The following is a 20,149-nucleotide window of genomic DNA, read 5'->3' as shown; positions in this document are numbered from 1 at the left end:
ATAAAAACACAATTTATACGGTTTAGTTTGTAATAATAATGTAGTTAAACCATTTTTTACTAAAACGATAAACAGTCCCACATACTGATATAAATTGCTGGTAATTTTATCTATATTTCAAGGAGCCCACTTTATGGCTGTATAATATGCACTATTCACTACATTCATACCTGCAGCATTTACGTAAACTGATGCTAGAGTCCTGCGCAAGTCTAATGCAATTGTTGACTTTCAGAAAGTCTGTATTTGCATAGGTTTTCTTTCTTATCTCATCTCAGCAGAACTAAGAATGCATATATAGAAACATTGCAGGTAGGAGTATATTTTTCCACAGGAGTATAGCCTGTTACTTTACAGCACTTTGCTGAAATGCAGGATTGCTTTAAAGAGTAACTCCACTTTTGTTGCAAAAAAAAAATCATTTCCCTCTGGGTGATCTATGTACAATGTAAGGATTTTAACAAACTTTGTAGCAGATTCCAACCTTTTGTTATTCTGAATAAATCCCTGGGTGTTTCTCTGTGCCGTATGCCAAGTGAGTCTAATGGGAGTGGTTTTATAATTATCAACAAGATGCTGCACCTGCAGGTCTCTAATGAGGAAAATTGCAGGGTCTGTATCCCTTTAAACGTGATTTCCTATTGGGAGCATCTCACCAAAAATGACATTTGTGTTGCAGGGGATGCCTGAAATCTGACTTGGATCTTAGTGCAGACTTCTGGGAAAATCAGTGAGCCAATGAGACCAGCAGGAAATTATGGGCCAAATCCTCAGCCAGGCGGCGTAACTGTCAGGTCACCCGTAGCCAGGTGACAAGTGCACCCCGTAGGGGTCAGGGATGCACCACAGGGTGGTGAATCCTATGGCCGACTGCTGCTAGCAGAGACGAAGCGTGAACCTAAGATCACCCAGGGCGCGGAGTCTAAGACCCAGTTTTGTATTCACCAGGGCCCTTGATGGTAGGGATGGTCTTGGCCGCAACTGGGTCCAGGTCGCATCCCCGAGATTCCTCAAGTCACACTCCGCAGGGAGAAGGGGGAAGCAGTCAGCAGGACAAACAGTGGTGATGGACAGGCCGAGGTCAGGGCAACAGGCAGACAAGGATAACCGTGGAACATGCAAATAGTCAGGGGCACAGGCAGACAAGGAAGTCGGGGACAAGCCAAAACGGTACACGGAAGATGATCGTAGCACTCTGCAAACAGGAACTAGCGATTACACTGCAGACAGGAACTAAGCATAGGAACACTGTTGAACAGCACTGCAGACCTGTAGAGCAAAGGTTAATATAGGCTTCCTGGGATGGACTAGGGTGGAGCCATACAGGAAGAGGAAGTGATAAAAAGGGAAACCAGAACAGGATCTGCCTCTAAACAACACATGGAGATCAGGTAAGCGGACAGACTTGATGCATATTCATGACAGTACCCTCCCTCTTAAGGCCCCCCCCCCCTCCCCAGCCTGGAGCCAGGGCTAAAGGGGAATCCCAGAAGAAACCTCCTCGACAAATGGGGCGCAAAGATCTCAGATGCAGAAATCCAAGACGCCTCCTCAGGACCAAATCCTCTCCAAAGCACAAGGTACTGAAGAATGCCTCCGCAGAGACGAGAATCCAGAACTTGAGTATCCTCATTGACCAAAACCGAAGTAGGGACAGGAGGAGAGGATTTATTGAGGACCAAAGGCCTTTTAGGAATAAGTAAGGGCATGAGAGGGTCAACAGGAATCCGAGGAGGATCAAGCAGACCCTTAAAGATGAACTGGGGATTAAGCACAAGACCATCAGACTGGGCAGAGATCAGAGGAACCCTGAAGTCAGGTTGGTTAGAAGGTGACAGGGCACAGGAGTCAAGCTGGATAGCAGGGAAATCAGCAGAATGCAGAGAGCCCTGAAAACAAGGTAGAAAACCCCATTTAGCCGAATGAGGCAATCTATCCAAAGGATGGATTGAGCCCCTTAGACAGGTTGCAGGAGGGCCTGAACAAGAAAAGGTAGGAGGCTCACTGGGCATGGGCCGACCTGGCATAGCTGATGCAGAGGCCGATTGAATAGCATAGTCAGGTGTAGTGATTACCGGAATCGCATCACAAGGCGTAGTGACTGCAGAACTCGCAGACAAGTTAGCCTGGCTGTGCGTTTTAGGGACAGTCAACGGTAAACTGGAGTGAATGATCGGCTCAGGTTCACAGACGGGCTCCTCATCCAGAGTGCTACATTGGCTAGAAAGTGCATCAGCCTGACTATTGCAGGACACATTCCGGACACCACTACATGTGGTAGGACGAGCAAAAGATTCTGGAATGGTGGCAACAGGAAGTTTCTCTTTTGGGGCAACCTTGGGTAGGCAAGACGTGGAACAGGAGGGACCCCAAGCCAGGATCTGTCCGGCAGTCCAGTCAATGTGAGGAGAATGGAGTCTTAACCAAGGAAGACCCAAAACGATAGGAGCTGAGGTCTTAGGTAGAACAAGGAAGGATATCCACTCCTGGTGAAGTGTGCCTACTGACATCTTAACAGGGACTGTCTGGAAGCGAATAGGACCCCCCGGGAGAACAGCGCCATCAATCGCCGAGACCACCAATGGTGTGGTGAGGGGCAAAAGGGTAAGTCTCATGGACGATGCGATTTCCCAGTCTATGAAATTGCCAGCGGCTCCGGAATCCAGATATGCCGAGACCGAATGAGAAGAAGCACCAAAATTAAGGGACACAGGAAGAAAAAGACGAGAAGGTGAAGGAGATATTTCTGGATCCAATACTCCACCTTCCAGATGTATTGAACCCGAGCGTTTCTCGGGGCGAAGAGGGCAAGTGTCACGAAAATGACTTTTGCCCCCACAATATAGACACAGGCCTAGAGTTCTGCGCCTGGCACGTTCCTCAGGGGATAGCCTGGTCCGACCCAGCTGCATGGGTTCCTCAGTTGGCAAGGGATGCTCCACGGGTCGAAGAGAGGGGATCTCAGGCTGACTAAGGGCCAAGGGATGTTGGCGTCGCTTTTCTAGGGTCCTTTCCTGAAAGCGAATATCGATCTGATTACACAAGGAGATCACTCCGTCCAGATCAGTGGGGATGGTTCTTCCTGCTAGTTTATCCTTCACTCTATCAGATAGGCCATGCAAAAAGGTTGTGACTAAGGCTTCATTGTTCCAACTCAGTTCAGCTGAGTGGATACGGAACTGAAGAGAATATTGTCCCACTGAACGGGATTCTTGGCGGAGACGTAAAAGAAAACAGGCAGGCTAGAAACCACTGGATCATTCAATTCCCACAGAGGGGCAGCCCAGGCTAAGGCTTCCCCGGAGAGGAGAGAAATGATATAGGCTACCTTTGCCCGATCAGACAAGAAGTTTTGAGGCTGTAGTTCAAAATGGATAGTGCATTGGCTAAGGAATCCCCTGCAGGCTTTGGAGTCTCCAGAAAAACGGATTGGAGGTGATAACTTCAGTGAATGCGACTCTGCGACTGGTGCAACAGGTGCAGCTGCTGGTTGTACTTGGGGTTGCGGATTCGGGGCTCCCAACGAGGTCTGGAGCTGATCAAAGCGGGAAGCCAGATCCTGAAGGAAACGCATCACCTGATCCTGATTAGCTTCATGCGTCTCGAGTCTGCGAACAATGCACTGTAATGGATCATCTGCGGGGAGCGGCATGTCGGCCGGATTCATGGCTGTTCAAACTGTCAGGTCACCCGTAGCCAGGTGACAAGTGCACCCCGTAGGGGTCAGGGATGCACCACAGGGTGGTGAATCCTATGGCCGACTGCTGTTAGCAGAGACGAAGCGTGAACCTAAGATCACCCAGGGCGCGGAGTCTAAGACCCAGTTTTGTATTCACCAGGGCCCTTGATGGTAGGGATGGTCTTGGCCGCAACTGGGTCCAGGTCGCATCCCCGAGATTCCTCAAGTCACACTCCGCAGGGAGAAGGGGGAAGCAGTCAGCAGGACAAACAGTGGTGATGGACAGGCCGAGGTCAGGGCAACAGGCAGACAAGGAAGTCGGGGACAAGCCAAAACGGTACACGGAAGATGATCGTAGCACTCTGCAAACAGGAACTAGCGATTACACTGCAGACAGGAACTAAGCATAGGAACACTGTTGAACAGCACTGCAGACCTGTAGAGCAAAAGTTAATATAGGCTTCCTGGGATGGACTAGGGTGGAGCCATACAGGAAGAGGAAGTGATAAAAAGGGAAACCAGAACAGGATCTGCCTCTAAACAACACATGGAGATCAGGTAAGCGGACAGACTTGATGCATATTCATGACAGTAACTTAACTTTTACCATTTAAGTTACACTGGCGGAAAATTTCTACCTAAGTGCCCGATCCACAAAGCACTTACCTAGAAATTTTCGGCCGTGTAACTTAAATGTCTCCGGCGCAAGGCGGTCCTCTTCTGCAGGGGGCGATGACAATTTAAATAAGGCGCGCTCCTGCGCCGGCCGTACTGCGCATGCTCGTGACGTCATTTTCCCGACGGGCAGCACGCGAAATTACGTTACGCCGGGCTTTGTGGATTGCGACGGGACAATAAAGTTGCATCGGGTCAAAAAAAAGTTACACGCCGAAAAAAAAAATTCAAAATTTAAAAAAAATCGGGGCGATCAAAAAAAAGGTCTGTTTTTACAAGGTGTAAACAGTTTACACCTTGTAAAAGCAGCCCTAATTTTACGCATGCAAGCGTAAACTTACGCAGAAAAAACAAAGCTGAAAAGCTTTGTGGATCTCCGTAAGTCCTCATTTGCATACGCAAAGCGGCATTTCAATGCGAAATGCCCCCAGCGGCGGATGCGGTACTGCATCCTAAGATCTGACAGTGTAAGTGTCTTACAGATGTCAGATCTTCTGCCCATCTTTGGAAAACTGCTTCTGAGGATCAGTTCCAAAGATAGGCACAGGGATACGCAGGCTGAACAGCAGTTCCCCCTGCGTATCCTTTTGAGGATTTGGCCCTATTTTTCCTGGGGGGACGTTCTAGCTACAGAACACCTCCAGGTAGCCATATTGTATTGCATTTTACAGAAAATGGCAGAGCTGCAGATTGAAAAGGAAAGGTTTTTTTTAAATAACATTCAATTACAATATGACATGTGTCGCAGTTGTATATTATTATTATTTTTTTTCCCACAAAGGTGGAGTTACCCTTTACGAATAAAGGAAAAAAAAAACATGCATAAAGAATTCCTAGTTAAATAAAAACTCCACCCAAGTACGTTTTTATCTACAATTGCCATATCATATAAAGTATTATAACTTGAGAAAAAGTACAAGCCTCTCTGTAAAGAACCCAAGCCCCCCACATATACATAAATTAAACACATTCCACTTTCACTTTTCTGTCACCTACAGAGGTAAATGTGAAAGCACAGCAGTTGTCCTATCAGGAAAATGGTGATGAGTCCCATTACTGAAACAAGAGCTGCCAGGCCCAAAATCACAGAGGCTTGGGTCTCCACTGGACTAGCTGGAAGGAACACAAACCATACATTTGACAGGTTCTTCACACCTAGAAAACAAATACCACAAAATAACTACACAATTTAGATGTATCACTGTTGAACATTACAGAAAATGTAGAAAGAACTACTTATTTTCTTTAGACCCCTTTCACACTGGGGCGCTTTGTAGGCGATAGAACGCTAAAAATAGCGCCTGCAATGCGCCCTAAAACAGCCGCTGCCGTTTCTCCAGTGTAAAAGCCCCAAGGGCTTTCACACTGGAGCGGTAAAAAAAATGGGCAGCACAGCCATATCGATGGCAAAGTGCCTCTGCAGGGGCGCTTTGCAAGTGGTTTTAACCCTTTTTCGGCCAGTAGCAGGGTTTAAAAGCACCCCGCTAGCAGCCGAACACCCCCACAAATACGACGGTAAAGCACTGCTAAAAATAGCGGCGCTTTACTGCCGACGCCCCCACCGCCCCAGTGTGAAAGGGGCCTTACAGTTTTTAACAGTGTAAGGATTTAAACACTGTCCTGTTACAATATACACAAGTGCAGTAACACCAGTACATACACCTGTTCTCATGGGACTATGGGTTACTGTACAAGGACTATAATTAGTGCTTTGTTTATTATCTTGCTGAATAAAGGCAGCTCGGCTTGATAATGCTTTGCGACTTCACGATCCTGCATGCATTGGAAAGGCTTGACTTGGAAGTTTTGTGGATATTGCACTACAGATGATGGTTGGGGGCAATGCAGAAAATTCCAGAGGGTGCTGGGTTTGACATACTGTAGTGTGATTCTGTCTACACCCAGAGGCGCCTCTTCCCTTGGGTCTTTTCAGAGTATTGGAACACGTATTCTGTTCCCCCCTGATGGCAGCCCGGAGTGTGAGACCCCTTATCACCATCCCCCTTTGGTCCTTGGACTTTTTACATACCGGTATATATTAGGACTATGGACTTTTGCTTTTGTGCATACATTTATATAAATCCATATATTTTAATACTGTGGGATACCCATTGCTCCAGTTCCCTGCATCTTTACTTGTATATTAACCCAGGGGTTGACAAATTTGCTTCGAATCTAGGAGCCAGGTAAAAAAGTTAGGAGCCAGAAAACGCGCCCCGTCCCGACGAGCTTGCGCGCAGAAGCGAACACATACGTGAGCAGCGCCCGCATATGTAAACGGTGTTCAAACCACACATGTGAGGTATCGCCGAGATTGGTAGAGCGAGAGCAATAATTATATTCCTAGACCTCCTCTGTAACTCAAAACATGCAACCTGTAGATTTTTTTTAAACGTCGCCTATGAAGATTTTAAAGGGTAAAAGTTTGTCGGCATTCCACGAGCGGACGCAATTTTGAAGCGTGACATGTTGGGTATGAATTTACTCTGCGTAATATTATCTTTCATAATATAAAAAAAAAAAAATGGGGATAACTTTACTGTTGTCTTATTTTTTAATTTAAAAAAGTGTAATTTTTTCACAAAAAAAGTGCGCTTGTAAGACCGCTGCGCAAATACGGCGTGACAGAAAGTATTGCAACGATCGTCATTTTATTCTATAGGGTGTTAGGATAAAAAATATATATACATGTTTGGGGGTTCTAATTAGAGGGAAGAAGATGGCAGTGAAAATAGTGAAAAATTACATTAGAATTGCTGTTTAACTTGTAATGCTTAACTTGTAATACCAACGGCCACCACCAGATGGCGCCAGCTCACATCTGGTGGTAATAACTTGTAATACCAACGGCTCACCACCAGATGGCCCCAGCTCACAAAAAAAATAAATAAAAAAAATGTTTTTTATTTTTTTTTGCCCCCCTTCCAAGCCAAGTCGCCAGGACCCTATTTCTAGTCGCCATGGCGACCTGGCGCCCGGGATTTGTCGAGCCCTGTATTAACCTCAAGAAGAACCCAACGGTTCCACCTAACCCTGGTTGAGAAACGCTGCACTAGGAAATGAAGCCAAAATCAGGACACCGGGCCATGGGGACTGAAGCTTTAAAAATACGTCACCAACAGCACCTCCCCTAATTTCTATTCTGACAGATTTACTTAAACGTGTCTTTAGTTTCCCTGCCACAAATATAGAATGGATGAAGACATTACATAAAAATTAAATATGTACCTTCAAAGCTTTGGTCACTCCTCAACACAGACGGATCGACAAAGTATTCAAGAAACACAAAGGATGAAATGGAACTCAGCAACACAGTGCCAAGAAATGCAGATACAAGACAGGTAAAAAACAGCCTAAAAAAAGGAATAAAATACATCTTCAATAAATGCATTGTATTGAAACTAATGAGAACATAACATTACAGACACCCTAAAGTACAACGTTTCAAACAGCTGTAGTGAGGTCCATCCTTTAAAATGTTATTCTGTATTTTAATGCTTGATTGTAGTGCTCATGTAAAGCACATTCTTCTCTCCAAATAGTTTGTTTTCTACCAGTTGATAAATGCCTGAACTCTTCTTTAAAGCGGAGTTCCAGTCGTTTTTAAGTTTATTAAAAGTCAGCAGGTACAAAAAGTGTAGCTGATGACTTTTAATAAACAGACACTTACCTGCTCCACGGTCCAGCGATGTGGCCGCCCAAAGCCTCGCTTCTCTCTTTCTCTCTGCAACACCAGCATTGCAAGTGTGGGCACCCAGCTGTGACAACTTGCGGCTTTGGAGCCGGGTGCGCACTGCGCATGCACGACTAGCGCTGTGCTCTTAGTGCCCAGGCAATCTTGTACCTGTGATGTGACCCAGAAGATTGCAGAGAGGGAGTGGCTGCCTAGGGGGGAGTGCAGGAGTGGCCTAAACGGTGAGAGGACAGGAAGTACCTATCAAAACCATGCACCACCCCTCCGCCAAAAAAATAAAAATGTACATGCCAAATGTGGCATGTAAGGGGGCGAGGAGTGCTTAAAGCAGAAGTTCCATTTTTGGGTGGAACTCCGCTTTAAACCCCAAAGCATGAAACTTGAAAGTGGCAGAACCACAGAAAGTTGATTAGTTTTACTTCTGTCATTTATTCTAGCAATAGCATATTCTCTGTATTTAGTTATCTACCTTATCTAAAATATCAGCTGGTATGCAAAAAAAAAACAAAACAAAAAAAACACAACAGTTTATTACCTGTATTGAAATAGTGAAGAAACATGTAGCGCTAGTGAAAAAAACACTTAAGGAAGTGCATAAAGAACCATGGATAAATGCAATTAAACCACAGTAATCTGTAAATAAGTGTCCATTAAATAATAGAAACACAGAAAAAAAGTCCATCAGTAGAAAACATATGACCACATCATCGTCATGGAGGGGACATTCTGCACGGTAAAACAGGAGTAGATGGAATACTCTTACCGGATAGCGTGGATCTGCTTGTCAGCGACAACAGATCATAAACGCATGGAAGGACTCCACTCGAGTCTGCTCGGCTGGACGAGGGCCCAATGGTAGACTTCCACACAGGATATCCAGATGAATGGCTGTAGTCCTGGACTGGAACCTCACCGTGGGTAAATTCGCTCAGACTCAGATTCCCAGTAGAAAAAGAAGATCGACTTATTCCAAAGCGACAATCGGTGGTGCAAAAAGTGGTATCCACTTAAAGGAGAGTAGGCACAATCATGGAGTATGAAAAAACTTTGTATCCAAACAGGTCATGCAGGAGAAAAGAAAAAAACAATGCTCCGGATGGTGCAGATAAAAGAGGATACGGTTTTATTGTAGTAAAACCAAATAACATAAAAGTGATCACTGTAGCATAAAAGTAGTAAAAGCAATATGGGGAGCAGGTATAGCAAGCCCGACGTGTTTCGTCCAAGTGGACTTCAACTGGGGCATCTACCTTCACCCCCATATTGCCACATATATATAATACAAATTCTTAATTAGACTGAATAAGCGAACCAATCAAGCAAGCCTAGCAGTAAGTGTGTGTGATTGGAAGAAACAAGTCTACTAATATATGTTTTTTTTTCCGATTTGTGATTGGTGACCATTTAAGTCAGGGTGTATTGCTTGATCCGATTGGTTGCATAAGAGAGTCATGGGTCATGTATGTCACGTGACTTGTTTCTTCCAATCACACACACTTACTGCTAGGCTTGCTTGATTGGTTCGCTTATTCAGTCTAATTAAGAATTTGTATTATATATATGTGGCAATATGGGGGTGAAGGTAGATGCCCCAGTTGAAGTCCACTTGGACGAAACGCGTCGGGCTTGCTATACCTGCTCCCCATATTGCTTTTACTACTTTTATGCTAGTGATCACTTTTATGTTATTTTGGTTTTACTACAATAAAACCGTATCCTCTTTTATCTGCACCATCCGGAGCATTGTTTTTTCTTTTCTCCTGCATGACCTGTTTGGATACAAAGTTTTTTCATACTCCATGATTGTGCCTACTCTCCTTTAAGTGGATACCACTTTTTGCACCACCGATTGTCGCTTTGGAATAAGTCGATCTTCTTTTTCTACTGGGAATCTGAGTCTGAGCGAATTTACCCACGGTGAGGTTCCAGTCCAGGACTACAGCCATTCATCTGGATATCCTGTGTGGAAGTCTACCATTGGGCCCTCGTCCAGCCGAGCAGACTCGAGTGGAGTCCTTCCATGCGTTTATGATCTGTTGTCGCTGACAAGCAGATCCACGCTATCCGGTAAGAGTATTCCATCTACTCCTGTTTTACCGTGCAGAATGTCCCCTCCATGACGATGATGTGGTCATATGTTTTCTACTGATGGACTTTTTTTCTGTGTTTCTATTATTTAATGGACACTTATTTACAGATTACTGTGGTTTAATTGCATTTATCCATGGTTCTTTATGCACTTCCTTAAGTGTTTTTTTCACTAGCGCTACATGTTTCTTCACTATTTCTATTCAATTTTTGTCACATTGCTTGTGTAGCTGCTCACTTTATATTTCTAGATTTCCGCAGTTTTTTCCTTTTTTTGCATTATTACCTGTATTGCAGGGTAAAATTGATTTAAATCATATTTAAATAACTAGTAAAAAGGCTTGATTTAAATCAACTTATTTTTTTTAAGAGCAACCGTCATCTCTGTCCCACAGCGACTCCTCCTCTGACCCGCTATTGACTCACCAACAGTCCCATTCACTTTAATGGGATGGCTGGTGATGTGGCAGTGACACAACAAGAGGGCTGCAGCAGGTGAATGGATGCCTGCTAACAGGCACTGCCATGATGGATTTGAAATGACAGGTGCTCTTTAAATGTAAGGACTTATTCTTGGAGGTAGTTAGAATTTTTATTATTTGCAAACAAAATTAAGGTTTCCTACCTAGAATAATAAGCGGTCAGGTTAGTAAAACAGCAATATCAGAACAAATTCAATCATACAGTTTGTAGTGGCGATTTGCAAAACAATGGGATAAAGGAATATTCCTAAAATTTGTTTTGTTTTATCTCATGGTTACTGTGAAATTGTGTGAATGCATTCATTGTATACCAAAATGTTTAAATATTGCAGAATATACAGCCTCATGCTACATAACCAAGCTCCATTTCATGCTGAATAAAAAATGTATCTTTAGATAGATTTTTTTTGATTTTTATCAAATTTATTTTAAATAAAATGCTTTTGGAGTAAAAAAATGTTTTTTTTTTTTTTTTTTTTTTAAATCATTGATTTTTATCCACCTTGCTATATTGTGAGAATATAGTACTTGCAGCACTATTTGAAATATACATGACTTAGAAAAAAAATAAACCCTAGTTTTACTACTAATTTTATACATGCTTTTATAAATCATATGAAAAAAAAATATATTTTTTTTGTACTCATCGTAAAAATCATTTTCTCTGTCGTCCATGGATGGACACAGCTCCTTAAATCTTCACAAGTAGGTTATGTTCCTGTTCACAGGAGAGGACTAGGCAGAAACATGTTTGTTAAAGTAACATGTATTTAAATTAACCGAGTTAAACAGCCCCGCCCAGGGGCGGTTCTTCCAGACATAACCCTCCTCTCTGCAGTATGCAGCCTCAGTTCGTAACAAGCAGTACAAACCTAAAACAGAGGGGTGGGTGCTGTGTCCGTCCGTCCCTGGACGACAGAGAAAAAACGATTTTACGGTGAGTACAAAAAAATCCTATTTTCTCTTATCGTCCATGGACAAACACAGCTCCTTAAATCTTGACAAATGGGACGTCCCCAAGCCGTGTCAAAAACGAGGGGTGGGAACAGTATCAGTAAAACTAATTCAACTTCACCCCAAAACAAGCAGAGCTCCTAAAACGGAGGAGTTGCAACTTTAACCAGCCACCTGCAAAACCTTGCGGCCCGAAGGAAGCATCAGAAGATGCACTCACACCAACCTTGTAAAAATTTGGAAAAAGTACACCTGTGAGACGCACGATTGATGTCGGAAAACCCAGGAAGCACCAATTGCCCTGGTCGAAAGTGCAGTGACCGGAAAGGGGGCGCCCGCCCCCTAAGAGCATATGCCTGTATGACGGTCTGCCTGATCCATCGAGAAATGGTGGCGGACGAGACCGCCAAGCCCTTTTGTAGATCAGACACCGACACAAAAAGTGCGTCAGATCTCCAAAACTGAGCCGTAGTAGGCAGGGACACCCGCAAAGTGCATACCATGCCTAAAACATGAAGCGCAACACAAGGAAGGAAGTACAATGTCCTCGTTAAGGTGAAAGGCCGAAACAACCTTCCGAAGAAAGGAAGGTTGGGAGCGCAACACCGCCTTATCCTTATGGAGGACCAAGTATAGCGACTTGCAGGACAAGGCCGTCAACTCAGAAACATGTCTGACAGAAGTAATGGCCACCAAAAAGGCCACCTTCTGAGATAGTGTCAAGAGAGGAATCTCTGATGTTTTAAAAAGGGAGGTTTCTGAAGAACTGAGAGCACCAGATTCAAATCCCATGGGGGAAGAGGTGGTTTAAGAGGGGGAAGTATATGACGAACCCCCTGCACAAAAGGTATCCACCAGAGAGTGGGCCGCCAAAGGCCGCTGAAAGAACACAGCCAAGGCTGAAATCTGTCCCTTAATGGTGCGTAAGGCAAGTTTCTGATCCACGCCACGCTGTAAAAACAGCAGGACCCTGGAAACCGAATACGTCTGTGGACGCCACCCCATCTCTTCGCACAAAGATGTAGGCCTTCCAGGCGCAATGGTAGATCTTCCTGGAAGAAGACTTCTGTTGCACTTAGCATGGTTGAGATGACCGAGTCGGAAAGACCCCGGTCCCTTAATACCTGGCTTTCAATAGCCATGCCGTTAAAGCCAGCGACTGTAAAGCAGGATGATGTATGTTTGAGACAGAAGGTCCTCCCACATTGGCAGCCGCCAGGGTGCATCCGCCACTAGGCACACGAGATTGGAGTACCAAGGACGCCAAGGCCAATCTGGAGTGATTAGAATCATCGGGATCCCCTCAACCTCCACTCTGACCCCATGGGGCCACCAACGCGTCTGATGCGAATGCCCAGGGATCTCTGAACCTGGCCACGAACCTCGACACCTTGCGGTTGAGATGAGAGGCCAGAAGATCCATATCTGGTGTGCCCCATCTCCTGCAAAGGAGTTTAAACACCTCCAGATGCAATGACCGATCCCCCTGGTCCAGCATCTGGCGACTCAGGTAGTGCGCCTGCCAGTTTTCCACGCCCGGAATGTAGACGGCCGACAGAGCCGGCACGCTTCTTTCCGCCCACCTTAGGATGTGAGCGACCTCGGACGCTGCATCCGAGCTCCGTGGTCCCCCCTGATTGACATAAGTCACTGCCGTGGCGTTGTCTGACTGAAACCCGATCGGACGACATTGCAACCTCCTCGTTCACGAGGAGAGGCGTAGCCTGACCGCCCGGAGTTCTAGGACATTAAACCGCAGATGGGATTCTACTAGAGTCTATCGACCCTAGGCCGACTGGACCCCCCAGACGCCCCCCAACCTGTGAGGCTGGCGTCCGTCGTAAACACCCTCCACTGGAAGGGAAGAAACGACTTCCCGGACCGAAGAGCCAGGGATCTCAGCCACCAATTGAGAGAGACTCCGACAAGGTGGCTAACCTGAATCTGACGATCCAGGGACAAAGGAGATTTGTTCCACATGAACAGTATCTTCTCCTGCCGAAAAATGAGAGTGGAACTGGACATACGGTACTGCCTCGAAGGAGGCAACCATCAGGCCCAGGACTCGCATGTAAAAACGGAGAGACGACCATTTGCGAGATGCCAACATCTTCACTGCAGACTGAAGAGTCAGACACTTCTCCAGGGGAAGAAGACCCTCACTTCCAAGGAGTCCAGAATCAACCCCAGGTACTCCAAATGCTGAGTCGGCACCACGACCGACTCCTGAATGTTTAATACCCACCCAAATTCATGGAGGGTCTGGCTGGCTATAGAAACATCCACCTCTAATTCTGAGCCAGAAGCTGCTCTCAGAAGAAGATTGTCTAAGTAGCCCACAATGGCAATGTCTCAGCAAAGCTAGGATCGGTGCAAGGAACCCTGGTGAAAAACTCTTGGTGCCGACGCTAGACCAAAAGAAAGGGCCACATACTGATAGTGGTCATCCTCTATTGCGAAGTGCACAAACCTCTGGTGACTTGCGCACATTGGGACATGCAAGTATGCGTCCTTGATGTCCAAGGACGCTGGAAAGTCCCCCGCACGGAGCGCAGCTACCACCAAACGAATGGATTCCAATCGGAACTTCCGTACTCTCACATTAGGGCTGTGAGGTCCAAATTTGGATAGAACCTGTCCTTCTTCGGGACCATAATCGAATACAATCCCTAAAACCTCTCACCCTGCGGAACGGGTAAAATTACCCCACAACTTAGCATATCCTGCACTGCCCCTAACAGGGAAGACAGATGAGCCGGAGGGAGAGGGAGACTTGAGGGAAAGAATCTGGTCAGGGAGGTCTACCAAACTGTGAACCTGTGAAGCCGTCCCCCCACCCATGAGTTGGGTGGGGGCAAGACTTCATGCATTGGCGGATTTTGGTGCCGGCTTGTTCGCCCTATGCATCCAGGGACGTTTCTGTCACCCAACAGAGAGGGCTTTAGCTGCCGGACCGACGGAAAATACCGCTTCTGAGTGGGAAAAGAAGGACCCGACTAACAGCGACATCCTTGAAAATGTCATCCAGCAAGACACCAAAAAGCCTCCCACCTTTGAAGGGTAAATCTGCCAAGGCTTGTTTGGATGCTTGGTCAGCAGACCAGCATTCAAGACAAATCAGAGGCTCTGGATATCAAGGGGGCTGCTTTCAGTGTAGCATCACAGACATATACAAGGCCCTGGACCAACTGGTCGGTCAGTCTAACAAATTCGGGAGGGAGTTGGTGCTAAACCTTTGCCCATTCGGTGAGTGTCTGAGACACCAAGGTTGCAGCCACAATAGGCCGCAATGCAGACCCCAGCATGGTAAACATGGAGCGGGTCAGCGCCTCGGACCTCTTATTAGTATGGTCCTTAAAGGCAGGGGTCCCTTCTATAGGGAAAGTGGTCATCCTTTTTAACCGGGCAACCGGGGGGCCACTGCCGGAGGAGAAACCCATTTTTTCAAGAGGCTCTCCTCAAAGGGGTACCGAACCGCCAGGCGCTAAGGAACTACAAAAGGACTTCTGCGGCTTATCCCATTCCTTATCAATGAACTTGTCAAAAAAAAGGACATAAAAGGAAAAACCTTCACAGAGCGGTTTGATTTGTGTGACCCAAAAAAAGACGAGCCCTCAGGAGGATACCTCAGCTGCACTATCCAGCTTAAGTGAGTCCCTTACAGCATTAATAAGCATACTGACAAGTGCCCTGTTACTGACCCAAGTCAGGAGTCACAAGTAAGGTCCTGGTCCACTTCCACAGACAACACAGAACCAGAGACCTGACAGCCAGGTCCTGGCCTGAGACAGTGTGTGAGGAAAAAAGCTGTGAGATAAAGCTGTGATGTAAAATCATGAGGAGATATGTGCTGCATGCTGTAGAAGCCAGCACTAGAGGCCAAAACCACCTCCAAAATGGCCACTGGACGCCTCAGATAGAGCAGGGAATGGCCACAGTAAAATGGCCGACCACAATAGTAAGCTGCGCCATATTGCGACCACAAAAAAATGGCCGCCAATGGGATTTCACAATGATAACAGCAGACTACAAAAAAAATGTCAAACACACCCCCACAGAAATACACAGGCCCAGACACCCCACAGTCCCCTGGTGGGAAAAGGAGCCCCCCACAGATCCACCCCGGTAGCAGCAGTGGGAAATGACAGAGAGCAGGGAAGGGAGGATAGGAGGACCCCCGAACCCCAGAAATGCTCAGACGTACCAAGCCGCTGAGGCGGGAAGGACTGTACTTACCCGTCCATGCGAGGACCCACTGACGCATTCCTGACAGGCATACAACCGCGTTGGAGTAGCTGTTGGCCTGGTCCACAGTGAGTGGGACAACACCACAGCCCAGTCATATGTGGACCCTGGAGCAAAAGCTCACCACCCCAGGAGTCATGGGGTATGTCGTGGCAGACCCAGCCTCTTTGCAAAGGTGTTCTCACGCTCGCTGGCCGGACTGAGGAGACTACAAGGATCTATATATCCAGCCTGTCTCTCAGCCGACAGTTGATAGAAGATTCTCAAAGAATAAAATAAAAATAAAAATTTCCTCAGGGCACTGGACCCAAGGGGAGCCATACGTCCTTCTCCTTTGCTAAGCAGAAAAAAAAACTGAGGCTGCATACTGTAGAGAGGAGGGTTATGTCTGGAGGGACCGCCCCGGGGCTGTTCAACTCTGTTAAAGTAACATGTATTTAATTATCTAACATGTTTCTGCCTAGTCCTCTTCTGTGAACAGGAACATAACCCACGTGTCAAGATTTAAGGAGCTGTGTCCATCCATGGACGATAAGAGAAATAAGAGTTGAATTTTTATAATTGGAGTTCCCTTTATGTAATCCAACCGATCATGCTTAATATTAGCAACTTCACCTGTCACAGACACTAGTCAAGAGTGCCAACACTGTACAATCAGTTCCCACAATCAAAACTGCACTATGAGTGGAGGAGGTTGAACTTTCATTCGTCCAGCTATCCTTCATTCATAGAGTGTTTTTCATTGTAGGACCTAGTAGTATAGCATCAATGAATGGAGCACGGGGCAGAAAGGGTGGGCATAGTTGGCACTTTTAAAGAGTGCCTCTGACAAAAAATTTACTAAACGTCTTATTTTGCTTTAATATTGGTTATTCAGAGATCTTAAGGCCCTTTTCACACGATAACCCCGCTTGGATTGGATCCGCCTGTCCATTTTTCAGGCAGATCCGAGTGGGCCACCCATTGACTCCTATGAGCAGGCGGGTGTCAGCGGACATGTAGCCGATAACACCCGCCTGCCATCTGATCAAGACAGACATATAGCGATACATTCACCATCTGTCTGGTGGATCGGACGGGATCTGATGAAACGGGACATGCTGTCCGTTTTTCGTCCAATATCCCCATAGAAATAAGCGGGGCTCCGACATGCCCCTCCCCACTCAGTGAGCAGAGCGGACCCGTCATCCGCCGACTTAGTGGGGATCAACGGAGCGATCTCCCACTGAGCTAGTGGAGCCTGCTGAGCGGATACGCCCCGCGTGAAAAGGGACAAAAAGTAGACAGAGATTACATTACACATAGCGTCAAACAACTCCTTTTCGTAACAAAATAAAAGGTTACAAGTGGAACGATAATAACATCCCCAGTATATAAAATGAGAAACGTAAGATCCAGGCTATCATTGTATCTGAAATATGTGTCTAATTAAAATGACTGGTCAAATGTTTTTCCCACCTGGTCCACCACAGCATATTAGGAACAACGTGTTTCCCATGTACATTAAACAGGCTTATTGTCATGTTAATGTAAGAAGATATAAGGCGTACGGTAGCTATGTGCAAACCCCCGGGTAGCCCAGACACTATGAGCCCCCTTTGACTGTAGATTTCTATTAAATCCTGAGGTTTAAACAATTTAGGAAGTGCAGGTCTATATACATGTAACCTGAGGATTATGGGCATTTATATACACTGCTCAAAAAAAAAAAAAAAAACACTTTGAAAACATATCAGATCTCAACGAGCAAAAATCTCATGCTGGATATCTATACTGATATGGACTGGGTAATGTGTTAGGAATGAAAGGATGGCACCTCATTTGATGGAAATGAAAAATTATCCACCTACAGAGGGATGAATTCAAAGACACACCCCCAAAAATGATGCAGCAAGCCAGTCCATTTTGCTGAAATTTCATTGCAACAACTCAAAAATGATCCTCAGTAGTTTGTATGGCCCCCAAGTGCTTGTATGCATGCCTGACAACATCAGGGCATGGTCCTAATGAGACGACGGATGGTGTCCTGGGGTATTTCCTCCCAGATCTGGACCAGAGCATCACTGAGCTCCTGAACAGACTGAGGTGCAACCTGGCGGCACCGGATGGACCGAAACATAATGTCCCTGAGGTGTTCCTTTGGATTTAGGTCAGGGGAGCGTGGGGGACATTCAATGGTATCAATTTCTTCATCCTCCAGGAACTGGCTGCATGTGCTCACCACGAAGCCGGGAATTGTCATGCACCAGGAGGAACCCAGGACCCACTGCACCAGCGTAGGGTCTGACAATGGGTCCAAGGATTTCATCCCGATACCTATTGGCAGTCAGGGTGCCATTGTGTAGTGTAAGGGGTTAGCTCGGTAGCGGGGGTGTGCGACCTCCTGGGGTATTTCCTCCCAGATCTGGACCAGAGCATCACTGAGCTCCTGAACAGACTGAGGTGCAACCTGGCGGCACCGGATGGACCGAAACATAATGTCCCAGAGGTGTTTCTTTGGATTTAGGTCAGGGGAGCGTGGGGGACATTCAATGGTATCAATTTCTTCATCCTCCAGGAACTGGCTGCATGTGCTCACCACGAAGCCGGGAATTGTCATGCACCAGGAGGAACCCAGGACCCACTGCACCAGCGTAGGGTCTGACAATGGGTCCAAGGATTTCATCCCGATACCTATTGGCAGTCAGGGTGCCATTGTGTAGTGTAAGGGGTTAGCTCGGTAGCGGGGGTGTGCGACCTCCTGAGTGGATACACTACACACTGAATTATACAGAGAGGCAGCCGTGGGTGGTTGAAAAAACAAGGGTTATGGTCTATTCTTCAATATTGCTGGAAACAAGTGCAAGCATCCAAACAGCATAAACAAAACATAAAATAAACCCTGGCCACTTGGGCCATCTACCTTCACAACACAGGAACCTACCTATGGAGTCTGGGACAGCCTACTGCTGGGCAGACACTGCTGGTCTTCCAGCAGAAAACAATAGTCTTTTTGATTTTTCTTATCACAGAGCAAAAGTATCAACAACCACTTCACCTTCAGAAGGCTTCCTCAGCTCACTGCTCTCCTTAACTCAACAAGCCTCAGGATGCAGCATTGAGCAGTAATCTTCTGGACAACTTATAGAGGCCTTAATTTCCTCATTCTGAACAGCTGAAGCTATCCAACGTCCCTTTCTGGCTACCTCTGCAGCCGACACCTGATAGTAATTGGTGAATTTTCTAAACAAGGCAGAAATGTATCTCCCGTCTGACAACACCCCCAGATTTACCTGACTTCCTGTCACAGTAGCCTGTAGAGGTCTGTGCATCCCTCCATGGATATGCCTCCCCAGACCATCACTGACCCGCCACCAAACCGGTCATGCTGAACGATGTTACAGGCAGCATAAAGTTCTCCACGGCTTCTCCAGACCCTGTCACATATGCTCAGGGTGAACCTGCACTCATCTATGAAAAGCATGGGGCACCAGTGGCGGACCTGCCAATTCTGGTGTTCAATGGAAAATGCCAATCGAGCTCCAGTGTCCGGCAGTTAGCATAGAGCACACTCAAGGATGTCGGGCCCTCAGGCCACCCCCCATGAAGTCCGTTTCTGATTGTTTGGTCAGACAATCACATCAGTGGCCTGCTGGAGGTCATTTTGTAGGGCTCTGGCAGTGCTCATCCTGTTCCTCCTTGTACAAAAGAGGCAGATACCAGTCCTGCTGATGGGTTAAGGACCTTCTACGGCTCTGTCAAGCTCTCCTAGAGTAACTGCCTGTTTCCTGGAATCTCCTCCATGCTCTTGAAACTGTGCTGGGAGACACAGCAAACCTTCTGGCAATGGCACGTATTGATGTGCCATCCTGGAGGAGTTGGACTGCCTGTGCAACCTTTATAGGGTCCAAGTATCGCCTCGTGCTACCAGTAGTGACACTGACCCTAGCCAAATGCAAAACTAGTGAACAACAGTCAGAAAAGAGGAGTAGGGGAAAAAAATATCAGACACCTCCACCTGAAAAAACATTCCTGTTTTGGAGGTTGCCTCATTGTTGCCCATCTAGTGCACCTGTTGTTAAAGGGGTTGCAAAGGTAAATGTTTTTTCACCTTAAAGCGGGAGTTCACCCATTTATTAAAAAAAAAAAAATTTCCCCTTAGATTCCTGCTCGTTTGGTCTAGGGGAATCGGCTATTTGTTTTAAAATATGAGCAGTACTTACCGTTTTCGAGATGCATCTTCTTCCGTCGCTTCCGGGTATGGGTCTTCGGGAGTGGGCGTTCCTTCTTGATTGACAGTCTTCCGAGAGGCTTCCGACGGTCGCATCCATCGCGTCACTCGTAGCCGAAAGA

General features: G+C 46.4%; 1 protein-coding gene across 5 annotated transcripts in view; it reads right to left on the bottom strand.

Annotated features, from left to right (window-relative positions):
- LOC120917390 (palmitoyltransferase ZDHHC1-like) overlaps positions 1 to 20,149 on the bottom strand; it is a 92,012-nt gene that overhangs the window by 23,640 nt on the left and 48,223 nt on the right. For all 5 annotated transcript variants that reach the window (XM_040328654.1, XM_040328658.1, XM_040328656.1 and 2 more), the window contains 2 exons: positions 7,583 to 7,707; positions 5,351 to 5,509 (listed from right to left, as the gene is read on the bottom strand). In XM_040328654.1, the coding sequence (XP_040184588.1) occupies positions 5,351 to 5,509; positions 7,583 to 7,707 (284 nt within the window). The remainder of the gene's footprint in view (positions 1 to 5,350; positions 5,510 to 7,582; positions 7,708 to 20,149) is intronic.

This window comes from Rana temporaria, chromosome 11 (assembly GCF_905171775.1).
Source record: "Rana temporaria chromosome 11, aRanTem1.1, whole genome shotgun sequence".
Taxonomy (NCBI): Eukaryota; Metazoa; Chordata; class Amphibia; order Anura; family Ranidae; genus Rana; species Rana temporaria.
This window is presented reverse-complemented; position numbering and strand designations above follow the sequence as displayed.